A 17627-nucleotide genomic window follows, 5' to 3' on the forward strand; every position below is an offset into this window, starting at 1 on the left:
GGCAGCACCGGGGGCTTGAACTTTCACCAACTTCTGAATGGGGGGGCATGACAGAAAGGTTTGGGTTGAAAAAATAAGTCAGTATTGACTTTTGCTTAAACATGGGACAAAAACATGGGTCTCCCATTTGAAAAATCTTGTGTTTGAGAAAGGCTTTCTGGCAGAAAGCCATGAAGGCAAACTTCTCCCATATGTACACATGAATGCAGTCTAAAAGGAATACCTGCAGACACTACTCAGGGCTGAAAAAAAGAACATGTCAGTTGAAATTTTCAGGTTAAAAAGTATTTAATCAATAACAAATGAACTCAAGCCTACGGCCATGGATGGGTTTCATCTTTCTTGCAAAATAACCCAAGTGATGAAGTCTTTTTCTTTCCCCCTTTCCCCTTTTGTTACTTGTTTTGTTTCTTAAGTATAGGTATCTTTATAAGGCAATGAGAAGACATGGGTTCAAGCTGTCTTGTGGTTTACAGTGTTTTCTTTCTGTTGTCGATTAAAAAATCGGATTCATTTATTAAGTTACTTTTTGTTTCAAATATTCCTTTATTTTATCTGATATTATAGGGTGTTATAGGGTATAAGGTGGTTATGAAATATTGCCAGGGTGAATAGGGTTTTGTCTTGCTGCAGCTGCACAGCGTGTATGTGTTTAAAGAACATAGTAAAGTCAGAAGTAAAACATGATCATAAAAAAACAGTTGGCCAGATTTCTACTGATACAGGATGGAGAATAAACTCAGTATTTATCTGTTTTGCTCCCTCTTTTAATTTAGAAACATTTTAAAATGTCTAAACTGACACTGGCAGAAATCTGTGCACACATTAAGAGACAAATACAATTTTAAGAACAAAATACAAAGCTGTGAGTGTGTTACAATAAATGCACTGCAGATTAGGGTGTAGGTTAGCTGTTCCAGGCCGTGTCAATATCTGTCTGTTGTCACTTTCAATAATTAATGACACAATTAGCTCTGAGTGGTCTGACATATCTGCCATGTTGGCATCCTCCTCTCACCGACTAAGCTGAACAACTATTGATTTTCTGCCTCATACCAAGGCAACATGCTGAACTGTGTTCTCACCGTATGAGACTGAAGGCAACATCTATCCATCTGTTTGTCTGTTGAGCTTTTACTGTATGGATGATTTCAGGTGTAGGTGTGTGTACATGTTTGTCACATGTTGCCACATGGCATGATGCAAACCTCTGGAAAACCACTGATTTTTCTTTAGTTTGCTGCACACTGGCAAGTTCGTGTCAGCATCACATCTCCCGTCACAAGACACGACGGGCACAAACACTGTTTTCTATGGACTGGTCAGTGTGAGAATTTGCTTCTGTAACACGTCTTCTTCAAACTAATGCAAACAAAACATCCAAAATACACCCGAAAATGATTTAATCTGATCAAAAATAAACATCCAGCTGTTCTTGAAATGTCAGCCTTGTCTCATAGACAATTTAATTTAGCAAATACATTTTATGGGAAACATGATGCGAACTGAACTTGTTTATGTTAACAGAATGACAACACATTAGACATAGCAGAGCTTGTACAGCCAGAATATGTTGTGTGTTAGTGATTTCATTAGTTAACAGGATGTTTGGTTTGTGTTCAGAAATGAGGGGAGTTCAGAAAGGAAGCCTCTGAGTCAAAATGAAGGACAACAGTTTGCGCCTTTAGTGTGAAAATCTCCCTCGTGAGTCATTCAACAGTTAGATATCATAACTGTATGTTTGATGGAAAAGATGTGTTGATGTGCTGATCTACCCTGTGCAGAGTCACAGATCAGGTACTGGATATAAAGATCAGTTTAATAAAAAATGGTCTTTCTTGGCAAAATCTTCAAAAAGTTATTGTACAAAAAGGACAAAATCTTCAGATAGTCTATGTTCTTTTCTGTGAGAAGTTGAGTTTTGCTTTCTCTTTCAGTTGATGAGCTACTTCCTGTCTGTTTGAATGCGGTGTTGCAGTAATTTTATCCCTTCAAGGAAGAAGTATTCAGATCTTTTAAGTAAAAGTACTAATATCACACTGTGAAAACATTACACTACAAGTCCTGCATTCAAAAATGACTTTAGTAAAGTAAGTGCTATCAGCAAAACTAGCTTCAAGTGTGAGTTGAATTGAAAGACGTCATGTTTTTAGCCTAAATCTTCACCATAGATCCTTAGTTTGGAGCCATGTTCACATGCACGTGCACATCGTCCCAGCTAGGTGTGTGTGGTGTGACGGTGTGCACGTGCAAGTCTTCAAGGCTTCAGGAGACTTGGATCACGGACGGGCAGTACGGAGGCAACCGTCTGAAAACTGGTCACCGTTCACCTAAATTATTTGTGAGATTCTGCAACGTTGTTTTCCTGTGAAACTCCAGCAGTGTTTTGTAGACTAAAAAAAAACTAAACCCGACCTTCAATTGGCGTGAGGTTGATGAGATAACGGCTGAATTTACATTTTTGGGTGAACCCCAGAATCACCGATTTTGGAGATACATGGTTTGAAAATCGTAATCTGAAAAGTAACAAGTAACTAACGCTGTCAGAGAAATGTAGTGGAGTAAAAAGTACAAATACTCCCTTTGAGATGTAGTGAGGTAGAAATATAAAATTGCATGAAATGGAAACACTCAAGTAAACTATAAGTGCCTCAAATTTGCACTAAGGTACAATACTTGAGAAAAAGTACTTAGTTACATCCCACCACTGGCCTTATGAATCATTATTTTGCACCACAGCTGGAAAGTGTAGTGTAATAACTGATGACAAACTGATCTATCAGGCAAAGCTGCTTAGTAGGATTTATTTGCAAAAACTGTTGTACATGCTGTGGACACTAGAGGGCACTATAAACTCTTTAGCTTTCACAGAATCCTGACAATCAAATACTATAAATGATGTAAAGTAAATTTAGTGCACAAGAAATTAAATCGGGAGTCATTTCAGACACAGACCCTGTCATCCTTTGACTGCAGAATGTGAGTGAGTTTTCATTCTTCCAGATTTATTATCATTTTATGTTTTCATTTTGGTTTTAAGTTCTTCTTTCAGTTCAGTTTAGTTTCCAGAGTGGTTTGCTCATTTCAGTTTAGTTTTTATGTTTGTTTTATTTATTTTAAAAGTTTTAAACATATGAACCAATGCCTCCTCATACTTGCTATTTAACCAAACTGACAAAGACTAAAGTTAAAGAAACCTCCTGAATACTTTTTACTGTAGTTAGTTTTGATTCTTAGTTTTCTAAAGTCTAGTTTTCATTTTCAAAATGTTTTTTTCACACCTAGTTTTTCGTTTAGATTTAGTTAAGTATAATCTTTGTTCCAGTGCTGAAGCGATGCGTTTATTGATCAGTGAGTCTATCATCATATAATTAGTCACCAACAGTTTTCCTTTGACTCATCTATCAAGCAGAAATGTCAACATTTTCAGTTACAGCTTCTAAGTGTGAGAATCTGCAATTTTTAAAAAATACAATTATCACTGAAAACTGAACATCTTACAGTTTTGTTCTGTGTTAGCTGGAAAAAATAATTTGAAAGAAAATGATTATGTTTTTCATAATTCTGTGATACAAATCAATTAATTGAAAGTCCAATCCGCAGATTGATCAATAAAGTGAATAATAATTAGCTTGTTCATTGTTCATGATGTGATGTGCTTCTTTCTGTGATTGTTGGCTCACAGTATTGAGCAGTGGTTTGATAATAATCTCACTCAGCCTGGTATTATTCTACATAATTAAGACCACAGGACATCACAGATCTCTTAAGATTTTAATTTTCATCCTCCACTTTATCTCTAATTCCTCTGTTTTAGTTTCATTTTATCCCTTTATAAGATAAACCTTCATTGATCCCCAGCAGGGAGATTAACTTATTTTGGTTTTAATGCTATTGTTTGTTATTTGTCCCTTAATTAATTATTTTCTGTCTCATATAAAAGCAACAGTGTGCTGAGTGTCACACCCTGAAGAAGGCTGTGGGTTGTAACCTGTAGTTCTATTTTAACTTTTTCTTTTACTTTTAACTTATAGTGTTATCTGAAGTATTGTCTGTGTTAGTAGAATTTCACCATGATGTACCTTGGACCTTTCTCTCTTTTTTTTAAACTTTCATGTTCCCTACTTAAAGGCATCTTCATCAAAATTTGCATTAATGCAATTTGGTTCATCTCTTCTGTACATGCAACATCTATATGGATTTTAATACCAAAAGATTGAGTTTTCTATAGTCTGGTGACTTCTGAAGAACAAAAATAACATGGTGATAAATACACTGCAACAGCATTTTATGTTGAATAATTCATCCCTCTTGCAAGAACTAATATCATTCATTTAGTTTTTGGAACATTTTATCATTTTATGAACTAATCAGCTGCAGTAAATACCACTTTTCTTGCTATATTCATCATCATTTTCCAAACTTAATGGAAATCTCTGTCCTTTATGGGTAATAATCAGTGCTTTTGTAAACAGAACCTCTGTGCTTTACTGTATATAGACTGTGTCAGTCAAGAGTGGTAGAACCAGTTTTACTGAGAGAGCAAAAAAACACAATCAAACCTCTCCTTCAGCCTCCAGTTATCAGAGGAAATGATGCCAGTCGGTCTCAAAGCCTCCCTCTGTGTCTCCGGGAGCTCTGAAAACACACACAGCAACACAAGAAACATCCGGAGCCGATAAACACAATGACCACAACACATGAGTGAGCTGGATATGATCGCTACGCTCCGCACAGCATCCCAACGTGAGGAAAGGGGAGACGGGAGAGAGAGGATGAAGGAGTGAAAACAGAGGACGCAACAGAGGGTGTCATTTCAGTTTTAGGTTTTCTTTTCCACTTCCTCTGGACTTCAAGTGATAACAAGAGAAACTCATGAAATGTATCTCTCTTCTTTCTTCCTCTGCCCTCTGGTCTCCTTCTCTCTGCTCTGCCCGCTCAGCTATTGATTTATTTTTTCCTCTGAAGCCTGAAGAAGTGGACAATTATGTACCCGTGATCATTAGTGCACCACATATCCCTCAGCGAGCTCATAATAAAAACCTAACTCACTCTTAAAAGACACCATAAGTCAAAAGGGACCAGATCTAAAATAAATTCAATATTGTGCATTACTCTAAATTGCATTAAAAACTAAAGAGGAGGTGGTTTTGCAAGTCACGAGTAAGTTGCAAGTCTTTGCACTTAAGTCCCAAATCAAGAAAAATATAACTATGTAAAATAAATTTAGCACACAAGGAAGCAAATAAAAGGTAGACTCAGACAGCCTCTGTCAGCCTCGCCTGTACAATATGATTGATGTGCTCCCTAAAGTGCTGAAAGTTTATTAATCATCGCATCTGCTGTCAGAAAATGAATCACCAACTCTTTCCAGTATTGGCTAGATTAATTGTTTGGGTCATTTATTAAGCAGAAACACCCAAATTTTCAGTTTAAAGGCTCTCAAGTGTCTTTTATGTCATTGAAAGATCCTAAAACACCATACACTGACAGCTGACTTTGACTTTTCATATTATAACTTAACATTAAGTACTTAACACCCAATCAGATTGCAGGAGATAACCATGAAGAACTAACATTATGATAGTAACCCTCACACCTTGTTGTGAGCAGTTTCATGTACAGTACAGTAGAACCACTTTCTTTCCAGCATAAGTAGATTCCAAAGTAGATTCTACTGAAGAAAGAAAGTAGATCCTTCATGAAACGGCTCACAACAAGGTGTGAGGGTTATCTTGAGTGACAAGGTCATGATGTTCCAAAAGAGATACTGGTTTTTTCAAACGTATTTTTTGCCATTTTGAGCACCGTAAGCCGAGTGCCATCTCATACTGGAGAGAAGACAGACATCTCTATGACAGGTATCTCCAAAACTCTGCAGCTCACACCAAAACACTATAGAGGATAAATGGGACTACAGGACTGGGGGAAATGCGTATTTTGGAAGGTAAACTGTCGCTTTAAGGTCGAGTTCATTTAACTACTTGGATAAGATCGTACGTTTGTCGCTCCAGAAAAAGTCAGAAAAACAGTCCTGCATGTTTTCAGCTTTGTGACAATGCATGTTCACGCTAATCCAGGAGGGTTTTTATATCATTTATTTAGTTTAAGGAGGAGGAGAATTTTCTCAGCCCATAACTGAACTTTATCCTTCAGTTCATTAAAATATTTATTTTTAATTTTGGGTTGAACTGTCCCCTTCAGACAAAAAAAAGTATGCCAAATAAGTGGATTTAAAACAACATTTTAGCACATCAAATAGCAAAAAGTGATGATTTTTGTCAGGGATTGGTTATATTTGATTGCCCATAAAACAACAATCAAATGCACAAAATCTACTGTCCTCAGTTGGTGTTTACTTGTTCAGACGGACTTGAAAAAAAAAAAACTTAAATCACTATGTTACTAATACATATATTTTTTATTTTTTTTCCTCCTGTGGATTATAAAGAGCACAGCCTACTTTGTCAAAAGGCTGCATGTTCAGTTAAATGTATCATTTAACACTCTCCAGAACTCTATTTTCTGATGAAGTGACCCAGTAACCCCAATAAACAGCTCCACCAGCCCACCGTTCAGCCCAGTTTTATCACTGAGACATTTATAGTCTCACATCCTCACTCAGGCCCAACAATTCAACTCATTCAATTCAGTTTATCAGGCAGTAATCTCCCTCTTCCTCATGGATGGTTCGTGGAGTTTGAAGTTCACCTCCATGTGATCTGTGTGACCCTGCACCTACCTGGCTGCTGTCCTGGCTGTTTGGGGTGGGCGCTTTGACCAGCAGAGGGCGCTCCGAGCCCGCTCAATCTCCCCCTCCCCATCAGATCACAGCAGAGGAGAGCAGAGGAGGACACCTCCATCCAACTGCGGTATACCCATCTGATTCCTTTAATTACTTCCTTCCTGTAGTTAATTGGTGCCAATCTGTCCAACCTCAAAAACCGAGCTACATTTGACATTGCATGGTCAGGAGAGCGCTATTTCTTACTGTGCGCTCATGCGTTACCCGCAAACTGCAATTATTTAGCGTGTTTTGAGTGTTGAATTCACCTGTTTCAACCACATCCGAGCTGTCAGTGCCTGCAGATAGATCGAGGTAAGCCCCTGCACCTGTGTGCGCGCTCCTGAAAATGCTGCACAAACCGTGCAAACCTGGCAACATGCCTTATTTAAAGCATTTCTGCAGCTAATAACTGTGATTAATAAAAAATGCATGCGTGGTGTCTGTAGAAACAGGTAAATTTATCTACTTTTGGGCAGAAAATCTCACGTATTGGTTCAAAATCTGCACCGAGACTCAACAGATTTTATGAAACAGGTTGGCATGTTTCATGCTAGTTGAGGCGGGGTTGTAGTAAAACAACTCATCCTAATTATCTCCTACTACTACTTACATTAGTATTTTTCGCATGTCTGCCGTCAATGGAGCTCTACTCTTACTATGACCCCTCCCACTTCTCTACTGAAATTAGACCCGGCGTAAAGGAAAGAAATATATATATTACATGCAACATATGCCGATGAAAGCCGGTGTTTCGAGTTTAAATCAACTTTAATGTCGTGTATTGATTATTTCGGTGTGTTTAAAATGAAAATCGAAGGGGGGCTGTGTGATATTTTTACGCCGGTGAGTGTTTCGCGGGAAACGTGCGGATGGATCAGCGGAGGGACAGGAGGGGTGCTGCGGCCTTTATATAGCAGCCGGCAGAGGACTCAGCTGTGATTCTCATGCTGCTGCTGATGACAGACAGCGCCTCGTCCTGCAGCCGCTCAGCTCTGCATGCAGCCTCACTGAAACTGACTGCAACACCTCCGTGGAAGGATTTAATGTGTCTTTCGTGTTGGACTAACTTTCCTGCCCTTTTTTGCGCCTTCTGGGTCGATTTCGCCCCGTTTTCTTCCTCCGCCGACTGTTTAAAATCAAAAAGGTAAGGGGAGGGAAGGGTTTCTGGAGCTTGCATGTCAAATTTACACGCCAGTTCGGCCAGAAAATGTAGTTAATCGTTAGTATCAGTGTAGTGAAGGTGCAGTTAAGGTGGGGTTTCCCCTCTTGCGCTTACATTTACTCCCAGTTTCCCCAGTTTGAGCACCTGCTGCTGCAGCACTGGTGCATGCATGCAAGGCGTGCAGACAGGGTTGATGTTTTGGAGTAACCATGTGATGTTGCTTACTCTTCAGCAGCTTTGAACCTGCACAGAATGAACATCTAATCAGACGGTTTTTTATATTTCTTTTAATCAGATTCTCAATAAGAGAACGGAAAACGGAGACATCATGCCGCTGAATTCAAGTTTGGCGAGTAAAAACTATGACCTCGACTACGACTCCCTCCAACCGTATTTCTACTACGATAACGAGGAGGAGGACTTCTACCCTCAGCAGCTGCAGCCTCCGGCACCTAGCGAGGACATCTGGAAGAAATTCGAGCTGCTGCCGACCCCTCCCCTTTCGCCGAGCCGACGGCCGTCCCTGTCCAGCCTCTTCCCCTCCACGGCCGATCAGCTGGAGATGGTGACAGAGTTCCTGGGCGACGATGTGGTCAACCAGAGCATCATCTGCGACGCCGACTACTCCCAAAGCTTCCTCAAGTCCATCATCATCCAGGACTGCATGTGGAGCGGCTTCTCGGCCGCCGCCAAGCTGGAGAAGGTGGTGTCGGAGCGGCTCGCCTCGCTGCACGCCGCGCGGAAGGACTCGTCTTCTGCAGCGGCGGAGGCTGGAGGTGCACCGTGGAGGCTGAACAGCAGCTACCTGCAGGATCTGAGCACGGCAGCGTCGGAGTGCATTGATCCATCTGTGGTTTTCCCCTACCCGATCGCAGAGACGCCCAAGCAGAGCGCAGGGACGCCGCCTAGTAAGGATTTGGGATTGGATACGCCTCCAAACAGCGGCAGCAGCAGCTCCAGTTGTAGTGACTCAGGTAAGTCATGCAGTCACACCCCTCTGTGCAATTAGGAATCTCCCTTAGTTGAGTGTGCAGGGGTTATCTCTGCTATTTTGAATGAAAAGCAGGTCAACCCTCGCTGTAATTCCTGTGATTTGCAGTCAGATTTGCAGGCAGGAGGTGGAGGCGTGCTGTCTGTTCCACCCATGTCATGTTGTACACTGCTGTGAGATTAGCTGCAGGGTGAAGCAATCAACTGATGTGGAAGGGGAGATTGTGCCCCCTCCCTTCCCAACGTAGCATGCAGAATGACTGTAGCACAACCTCAATGCTGATGCAGATTGTTTTGCTTTCCGTGTTGCAGAAGATGAAGATGGAGATGATGACGAAGAAGAGGAGGAGGAGGAGGAGGAGGACCAGGAGGAAGAGGAGGAGATCGACGTGGTGACAGTGGAAAAGAGGCAGGCGGTGAAGCGGTGCGACCCCAGCCCGTCAGAGACCAGGCATCCCAGCCCGCTCGTGCTCAAGAGGTGCCACGTCTCCACCCACCAGCACAATTACGCCGCCCATCCATCCATGAGGCACGAGCAGCCGGCTGTCAAGAGGCTGAAGCTGGAAAGCAGCAGTAACAGCGGAGGAGGTGGCGGCGGTAGCGTTGGCGGCCACAGCAGGGTCCTCAAACAGATCAGCAGCAACCGCAAGTGTTCGAGCCCACGGACGTCTGACACGGAGGACTATGACAAGAGAAGGACTCATAACGTGCTGGAGCGCCAGCGGAGGAACGAGCTCAAGTTGAGCTTCTTCGCCCTGCGGGATGAGATCCCCGAGGTAGCGAACAATGAGAAGGCAGCCAAGGTGGTGATCCTGAAGAAGGCTACAGAGTGCATCTACAGCATGCAGTCGGACGAACAGAGACTCCTCTCCCTCAAAGAGCAGCTGAGGAGGAGAAGTGAACTTTTAAAGCAGAGACTCGCACAGCTGCAGGGCTCTCGTGTTTAAGAAGTTTGAATCAGAGACTTTTTTTGGCCTTTTGTTTTTTATGCAAGTTCAAGACTTAGGGTGTACAGTTGTTGTTGCATGCAAATGCAAAATGGATTAAGTTGTTTGGAATCTTGTTTGATTTCAATGTTAAAACTGCCTCAATTGAAGTTATGGGTGGATTAAATATTTAAAAGTTTATTTTTATTAATAAAATATAAAAAAAAATGGGGCTGCCCTGTTGAAAGGCCCACACTAAAATATAAATTTTTATGTTTTGTATATAATTAATATTTCCTAAGAAAATGTATTTTTGGATCTCAATTTGTCTGGATGTTTCAGACCCAGTGTTTGGTTTTTTTCCATTATGTTCCTAGATTCTTTTTGAAATATAAAAAAATGTTTCTTCTGGAATTTTGTGTCCTTGTTCTTGACAAAAACACTTCTCACACATTTCATCACAGGTCCTTTTATGAGTATAAAAACATTAAAATGTGAAGGGGGTTCAGCAGGAGGACACAAGCTGCAGAAAAGATTGCATAATTTGTATAAAGTCACTCTGACATGGACTTGATGATTGTGTTTAGGTTAAAGACCCTCTTCTCTCTCTCTGACTACCTTATGTAAAACAAAGTCCATTAAGTGTTGAAATTACTAATATTTTCACTTGAGGGTGCATTTCTGATGCTGTCCTAGCACAAGGTAAGCTCAGACCATGGTCTGATTTATGTAAAGAAGCACTTAAACTGGCATTAAAGCACATTTGAGCCTAAGTGAGTGCTTTTTATTGAATATATTCAAATATTACTAATGCTAAAGTGAATAAATGTCATCAGAAAGTGTTATGACTGCTATAATATCATTTTTTTTGGACTGTGAGGGAATTCTATCAAATTTGACCTGATTTACCTTGAACTGTTTCTGCTTTTATACAGCAGAAACACTTTGAAATCTCAAAATAGGGAGGATTTGATCATTGTGGGTTTCAAAGACTTTGTTTTCTGCATGCTGGTGATTTTTTTCAGAATGAAAATAAAATAAGTAAGGTACACATTTTTTGCAAACAGATGCCTACAGATGACTTAAAAATGACAATTCAAAGGCTATGTTAGTCAGGCTGCTCTTAAAAAATGTGCCCCTTTCCTTTAAAACTTTGTGTAAGGAAAAAAAAAAGGAGTGGAAATAAATAAATCTGGAGAAATTTGGGAGAACTGTGGCCCCAGGAGGAAACTGGAGAAGAAGAAAAGAAAAACTGGAGTCTTCCAGGAAAAGTGGGAGGGGTTGGCAAGTATGCATTAAGTGATCAAATGTGATGAAAATAATCTTTTAACTTCATGTCCCAGGTCAGTCTATTGTTGTATAAACACAAATAAGTTTGCCATAACGTGCAAACACATAGATTAGTGCCTGTGGAGACTATTTACACACTACAAGTGTGTGTTTTTTACATGAAATTTATCGTTTCTACCATAAATGATGATGTTACACAAAGATAATGATTTCAGTTTGAATCTTTGAGGAAATATTAGTGGAAATCTATCAATAATAGCAAATAGAAACACTCCTCCCAGTAGTACATGGTCATAAAGAAAGACAAGGTAAACTCAGACCAAGGTTTTAGAACTGAACTTAAAACTGAAAGTGGCACTAAGACGCATTTTATCCTCCGTGACAGCTTGTTATTGAAGATACTCAAATATAACTGACGTTAAATTTTATCAAACAGTGTCACACTCACTCCAATATCTGTTTTCTAGACGAAAAGAGGAATTCAACCATCAGAATTAGACTTAAATATCAGTTCTTGCACAGACTCAAGTTCCTACATGATTTTCTTCCTGAACATTGTTCTTGGAACAACATTTAAAGCTACTTCAAACTCCTTGTCGGGTTAAACATTCTGGCACTGATTCTTACTGTGAGTATGATCAAATCACTTAATTTAATTTCTCATATTTACACATATTGTGTGCTTTTTTAAGAAGAATCTATCACTTCTAGCATTAAATGAGATTACATAAGGGATAATACACAGTGAGTGGGTCATTTTTCCATAATGACCTGCTCACTGTACAGTATCCTGCTTATCACACTGCTACTTAATAAACAAAATCGGTCATTGACACTTAATATTATTTTAAAATGATTTATTGATATAAAAATTATCTTATTGTTTCTCCAGAGCCTATGATCAGAACTACATCCATAGCAACTGCATCCATATTTTGCTATATAGAAATATCAGACCGTGTGAAATAACCCTTGACAGGGTAATGCAGGTCTTGAATCATCATGAAGGGGTTTATTTCATGATAATGACCTTCTCACTGTACATTATTCCTCTTATTACCTGGCCACTGACATGCGAATTTTAAAATCATGTTATTGCTCCTTTTGATTCAATGATTACAACTGCATCAATAGTAATGGCTTGTTATTTGGAAATAACAGACCTTTAAATGCTGAAATTGACCAATCAGAATTGAGTATTTAACAAAGCTGTATAATAAGTTTGTTAATTAGCCTACAAGGCTTTGCTGAAAGCTCACTGTACATTATCTCACTTCTTACATCCTATATACTAATAAGGCTATAATTTGAGGCAAAATATTCATTTAAAATTATTTTAAAATTATTCACTGCTCCTCCAGAGATTATGATCAGACTATATCGATAGCATCAGTTTATTCTTCATAGGAACAGACTGCTAGTCAGAAATAATATACCTCTGAATGCTGTAACTGAACAATCCAAAGAGAGAATTTTAAAAAGCTGTGCAAGTAAGAGATAATGCACACTGAGCGGGTCGTTATGGTGAAATAAACCCAGGCAGGCTGATGCAGGAGCCCTAAGCGGAAAAAAAATATTACAATTTTTATTTTTAATTGCTATTTTTTATTGTTAATTACTTAAATAAAGAAAGAATTTGACACACAATGTGAATTTTAAAATGATTTTAGTAATTTAAAATTATTTTATTTCTCCTGCAGAGTCTATGACCAGAACTGTGTCCATAGCAACGGTCTGTTCTTCATAGCAACGGTCCGTTATTCATAGCAACAGTCTGCTGTTCAGAAATAAAAGACCTTAGAAAGCTGTAATTGACCTATCAGAATCATATTTAAAAATAAAAAAAAAAATCGGTGTGATAAAAAAATATAACCGTTAAATCTTTTAGGAATATTGATGGAAATTTATCAAAGATATCACCTAAAAACACTTAATTTAACCTCAAAGTCGAGTACCGCATTAAATTAAGTCTCTCCATGATATATTTTATCGCATATGACAATAATATATCGGTATTATTATTAATTTTGGACAGATTTTTCGACCGGCTTTCCAGTCTCGCCGTGACGTCACGCGCCGTATCCCGAGCGCTCCCCTGAGCGCGTGGTGCTGGTCGTGAGCACATGGAGTGAGGTGGAGATGTGTGTGTGTGTGTGGAGACGCGACTGATGATCACAAAAAAAAGGAATATAAAAGCAACAAAGCAGCGACAAAGCAGCGGTAAGAGCTCTTTATATTGTCTCCAATCGACTGCATTCATCATTATTCAACTAATTCTTTAATTTGACTGATTAACAGAGCTGATAATATGGTAAAGTAAATCTCTTTATCTTTCAATCTGTGTGGTTAAAAACTTAATTTAAAGGAGTGATCGTGAGTGTGGGAATGATAGCGACGTTGCAGAGGTTTAATGTGGTGTGAATATAAAAGCTCTCCTGGTACAACCTGTCTGAAACTATTGTTCTGAGTGTAAGTGTTATTTTCGTCTGGCTTCTCTATTGTCTGTCCAACTCATACTAATACTGCAGAGTTTGGAGCTGGAGGTGCTTATAGCGTTTGTTCCTGTTAGTCTACTGTTGGTTCAGCTGATCACACACTGAGGAGATGCTTTCTTTATTCTCTATATTGTGTACTTTATTCTCTGTGGAGCATTAAGTCTGGTGCTGCTTCAAGCTTTGTTTTATCTCTGCTGTCTGTCAGTGGTTTGTTTGGATCATAACAACACATGATAAAAGCATCAGGTCCTGCGAGCTGAACAAAAGAAGAAATATATAATATAAATATAGACTATATTTGAGTGCCTGTGAAAGCAGTTTAAACAGAAGATGTTGGATGTCTGAGACATGAGATACAGCCACTCTGAGACACGGGAGGAGGTCCACAAAAGATGGGATTAGTGTGGATTCATTGTGTGGACTTTCTGGGTGGGCAGGATGGTGCATTGTGTGAGCAGGGAAAGTGTGCTGTAACTGTCTGACCTACAGGTTCAAGCCTCCATGACAACATGCATCCACCCTGCTGAAGTTTAGTCCAAGAAAACACTGAAAATCTCTGTGCAGAGAAAGTGCTCTGGTGTGATTTTTGTTCAAAGAAAATGCAGGATTAATCACCAGTTAGTATGGTCTTGGTCATTTGCAAGTCAAAAGACATAAATGGAGAGGTGTTTTTTGTTAGAACTGGACTCGATTTGGGTGAAAAGTGTTTTTTTTTTTCTCATTTATTGGTTACAAATACCTGCAGTGTTACACCATGTTTCTGTATCATCAACAGCATGTGGAGAGTCTTTCTTTCTGCAGAACAAACTGCAGTATTATAATCTGTTTAAAAAGTTTCACAACCTTGTCAGGCGCTCCAGTTAATATTTAATTACTTGAATCAAGTTTGCCTTTTCGAACCCAAACTGTTTCAGCTTCAGAAGAGTGACTATGCACCTGCACTTAGGACGAGAATCGAGAAGTGTCTCCAGTTGAGAACTGGTTCCAAATTGTCCGATCCGCCGGATTCGTATGCATCCAGCCTTATCAATTCCCTTTATCAATTTTCTGAGAGTTGCACACTGAAAAACAATTATATCAAACTCATGCACCTATTCTGCTGGAAACTAGGGTTGCAGCTAATGATTATTTTCATTGCTGATTAATCTGTCGATTACATTCTTGATTAATGTTTAAATTAATCCTGTCACAATATTGTCAGTTGAAAAATAGGTCCAAACATGTGGAGCACACATACATGCATCTTTTTCAAGTCCTTCCTGCAACAATTATTTTCATGATCAAGTAATCTGTTGATCATTTTCTAATTGATCAGTTGTATTGGTCCATAAAATGTCAAAAATGTAAATGCAAAGATGACATCCTCAGAAATCAGAAAGAAACCAGTAAATATTCACTTTTAAGAAGATAGAATCAGAGAATTTTGGCTTTTTTTCTTAAAAAATTATTCAAACAGATTAATTGATTATCTAAATAGTCGTGGCAAGACTGAGACGAGGCGGAGAGCCTTTTTTCTACTCTGTTCCTACACTGTGTTCCAACTCAGAGATAATAAAATGGTTGCGTTGACATTGAAAACTGGTGTAGGCTTATTTTTTTCCACAACGAAAATCGAGAAGAAATCAATAAGAGAACTGATAAAGAATCACACCAGTAAGCAGAACTGATAATGGCATTGGTATCAATAAAATCTTACCAGTTCCGACTCCTACCTCTACCTGTTTAGGTGTCCTCTGACTTCAGGGCTTGCTGCCAGAAAGGTTAGGTTTAGGCAGAGGGTCAGGGGAAGGGTAGAGGTTAAGGCTTTCTAGCAGAAAGCCCTGAAGACAAACTTCTCCGACATGCGAAAAAAACCCCCCACCAATATTTAGTGTTGCATTCAAGACATAGAGCTTAGAGCTGCATAAGGTTATCTTAAAGATAAATGAGCACAGATAGAAACCCCTTTCGACACTCTTCCAACCATGTGGGTGAAAACATGAGATCATTAATACTGAAGCATCAGTGTGCAGCATGTTACTGTTGTTGTCTCGCATAGCCAGTCCCGTCTCCACACAGTGCTGCATCAGCGCTGCTGGAAGTGACGCTAGTTTGAACTAGGGCACAACCAATACTGGGGCTGATGCCAATGTTGATATTAGAGAGTAAAAAAAGTCCAATGTCAATATATCGGCCCATACTCTTCAGACTGAATATAATATACAGAATATAGAACATATACACAAACATGTTTTTTTGTATTGAGCCCACAAAAGTGGTTAAAATTTGTGTCAAAGGGTTCGTATAACAACAAGGGTTATTATTTTACAGTTTAACAATTAACATTATTATCCAAAATGATATTAGGCCACTGAAACAATAAACTTTCACCGTATTTTTAATAGCTATGAATAACTATTAAAAATAACAAGTGATGATAAGATGATTAGTAATTCCTTTTTGCTATTTTTTTCCCTATATTTGAGCTTTTTTGGCTGCTGCTCTGTTAATTTTCCGTCTCTCCCTCTCTCGACTCCTCACCTCCCCCAGCTCGTGCTTTCATTGGCTGTCGCTTGTTGCCCGTCTCCCCAACCTGTTCCCAATACGACCAGATGTTAAACCTCCTTGATATCTCTCATGCCAAGCCGGCATTGGCTTCACTGATACGTCACACTAAATGTGACTGCGACACATTTTTCTATTTTCTAAGTGTGACATGTGGTGTCAGAAGTTGTGTTGCATCTGGCCATTGCAGCTTCACTCAACATGTCACCTGCTCCTGCATGTGACTAAGTTAATTTTGTTAATGTCTATGGAAATTATGAGTGTGATGGTCAGATGACAGATGACAGTTGTCTCGTCAGGTGCTGGTGAGGCGTTTGAGGTACTGGTGAGATTGCGTCTCATATAGATAATCTCCTGTTGTGTGCTACATGTGTGAGAGGGCAACTCTGGAAAAAGTCCAGACCTGATTCTCCAGCCACTGTCCAAAGTTCATGTGTGAAAACAGCCAGAGGTGCAACTTGGTAAACACCAATACATGAGAGGCAAAAACTAGGGCTAGACTGAAACCAATAATGTTGTCATGATTAATTAATCTGGTGATGAATTCGACTGATCATTCAGGGTGTAAAATGTCAGAAGGTCATTAAAAAGGGATCATCACTCTTTCCCAGAGCTCAGTGATGTAAAATGTCTAATTTTGTCTAAACAGCAGCTAAAAACACAAAGTTTTTCAAGGCACAGTGAAATAAAACTGTCAAAAGAAGCACATGAACAGCAAATTTTGCTTATTTTATAAAATAAATTATGTAATTTTGATGAAGAGCCATTTTAGGATCTAAATGTTACACTTTATTTTCATGTTTAAACATGAAATGGTAGCAGCTGGCAGCGACAGAGTTCACATTGATAATACAGTGGAATCACTTCCATGGATATCTGCTTTTCCTCGAAGGAAGGGACTTTCTATTTTCTGCCTTGCTGTGATTACATCAGCTCTCCGCCTGTCCGATACCGACCTTGGACTCCTCGCTGGGGTGGTTCAGCAGTAAATGTTGTGTATGTTACAGTGTATCTTAGAGATCAGTGTGTTTTCCAGGCAAACTTACACGGAGCCAAACTTCCCTGCCTCGCCACAGCGACTGCACACATACTTTTCAGATACTTTAGAGGCCCAGGAATACATTGGAGGTCCGCTGTTATGTAATCAGTGTTTTTCAGAGCTGGAAGCTGGAATAGATTAAAGCGGTTCATAGTCCTGAAGTCAGAGCTGTAGCCGCTCGCCAGCGAGACTTTTCTCTCTGTCTCATTTTACAGCATCATTATTATCAGATGACATCACTTTCCTCTTTGGGAATAAGCCGCCTCATTTGCATGCTTTGTTTCTGTCTCCGAGCTGTCAGTGTGTTTTTATTGGTGGTGACGACCTGTGTTTGGCTGCCAGCGTCTTGCCTTGCACAGTGTTTTTAGTGCGTACAGACATTTTACCACGTGAG

At 39.5% G+C, this 17627-nt stretch overlaps 1 protein-coding gene and 1 long non-coding RNA gene across 2 annotated transcripts in view; both read left to right on the forward strand.

Moving 5' to 3' along the window:
- The first annotated feature begins 7790 nt into the window (after nt 1-7790).
- Nucleotides 7791-10279, forward strand: myca (MYC proto-oncogene, bHLH transcription factor a). The gene is made up of 3 exons (XM_084747583.1): nt 7791-7931; nt 8245-8923; nt 9252-10279. The coding sequence occupies exons 2-3, from the start codon at nt 8278-8280 to the stop codon at nt 9884-9886; spliced, it is 1281 nt and encodes a 426-aa protein (XP_084603709.1). The 5' UTR covers nt 7791-7931; nt 8245-8277; the 3' UTR covers nt 9887-10279.
- Nucleotides 10280-13244: 2965 nt separating this feature from the next.
- LOC146307691 (uncharacterized) overlaps nt 13245-17627 on the forward strand; it is a 35667-nt gene continuing 31284 nt past the window's right edge. The window contains exon 1 of the long non-coding RNA XR_014772731.1: nt 13245-13375. This is a non-coding gene — a long non-coding RNA (uncharacterized LOC146307691). The remainder of the gene's footprint in view (nt 13376-17627) is intronic.

The sequence above is a fragment of the Lutjanus erythropterus genome, chromosome 21 (assembly GCF_056507025.1).
Source record: "Lutjanus erythropterus isolate fLutEry1 chromosome 21, fLutEry1.hap2, whole genome shotgun sequence".
Lineage (NCBI taxonomy): Eukaryota > Metazoa > Chordata > Actinopteri > Lutjaniformes > Lutjanidae > Lutjanus > Lutjanus erythropterus.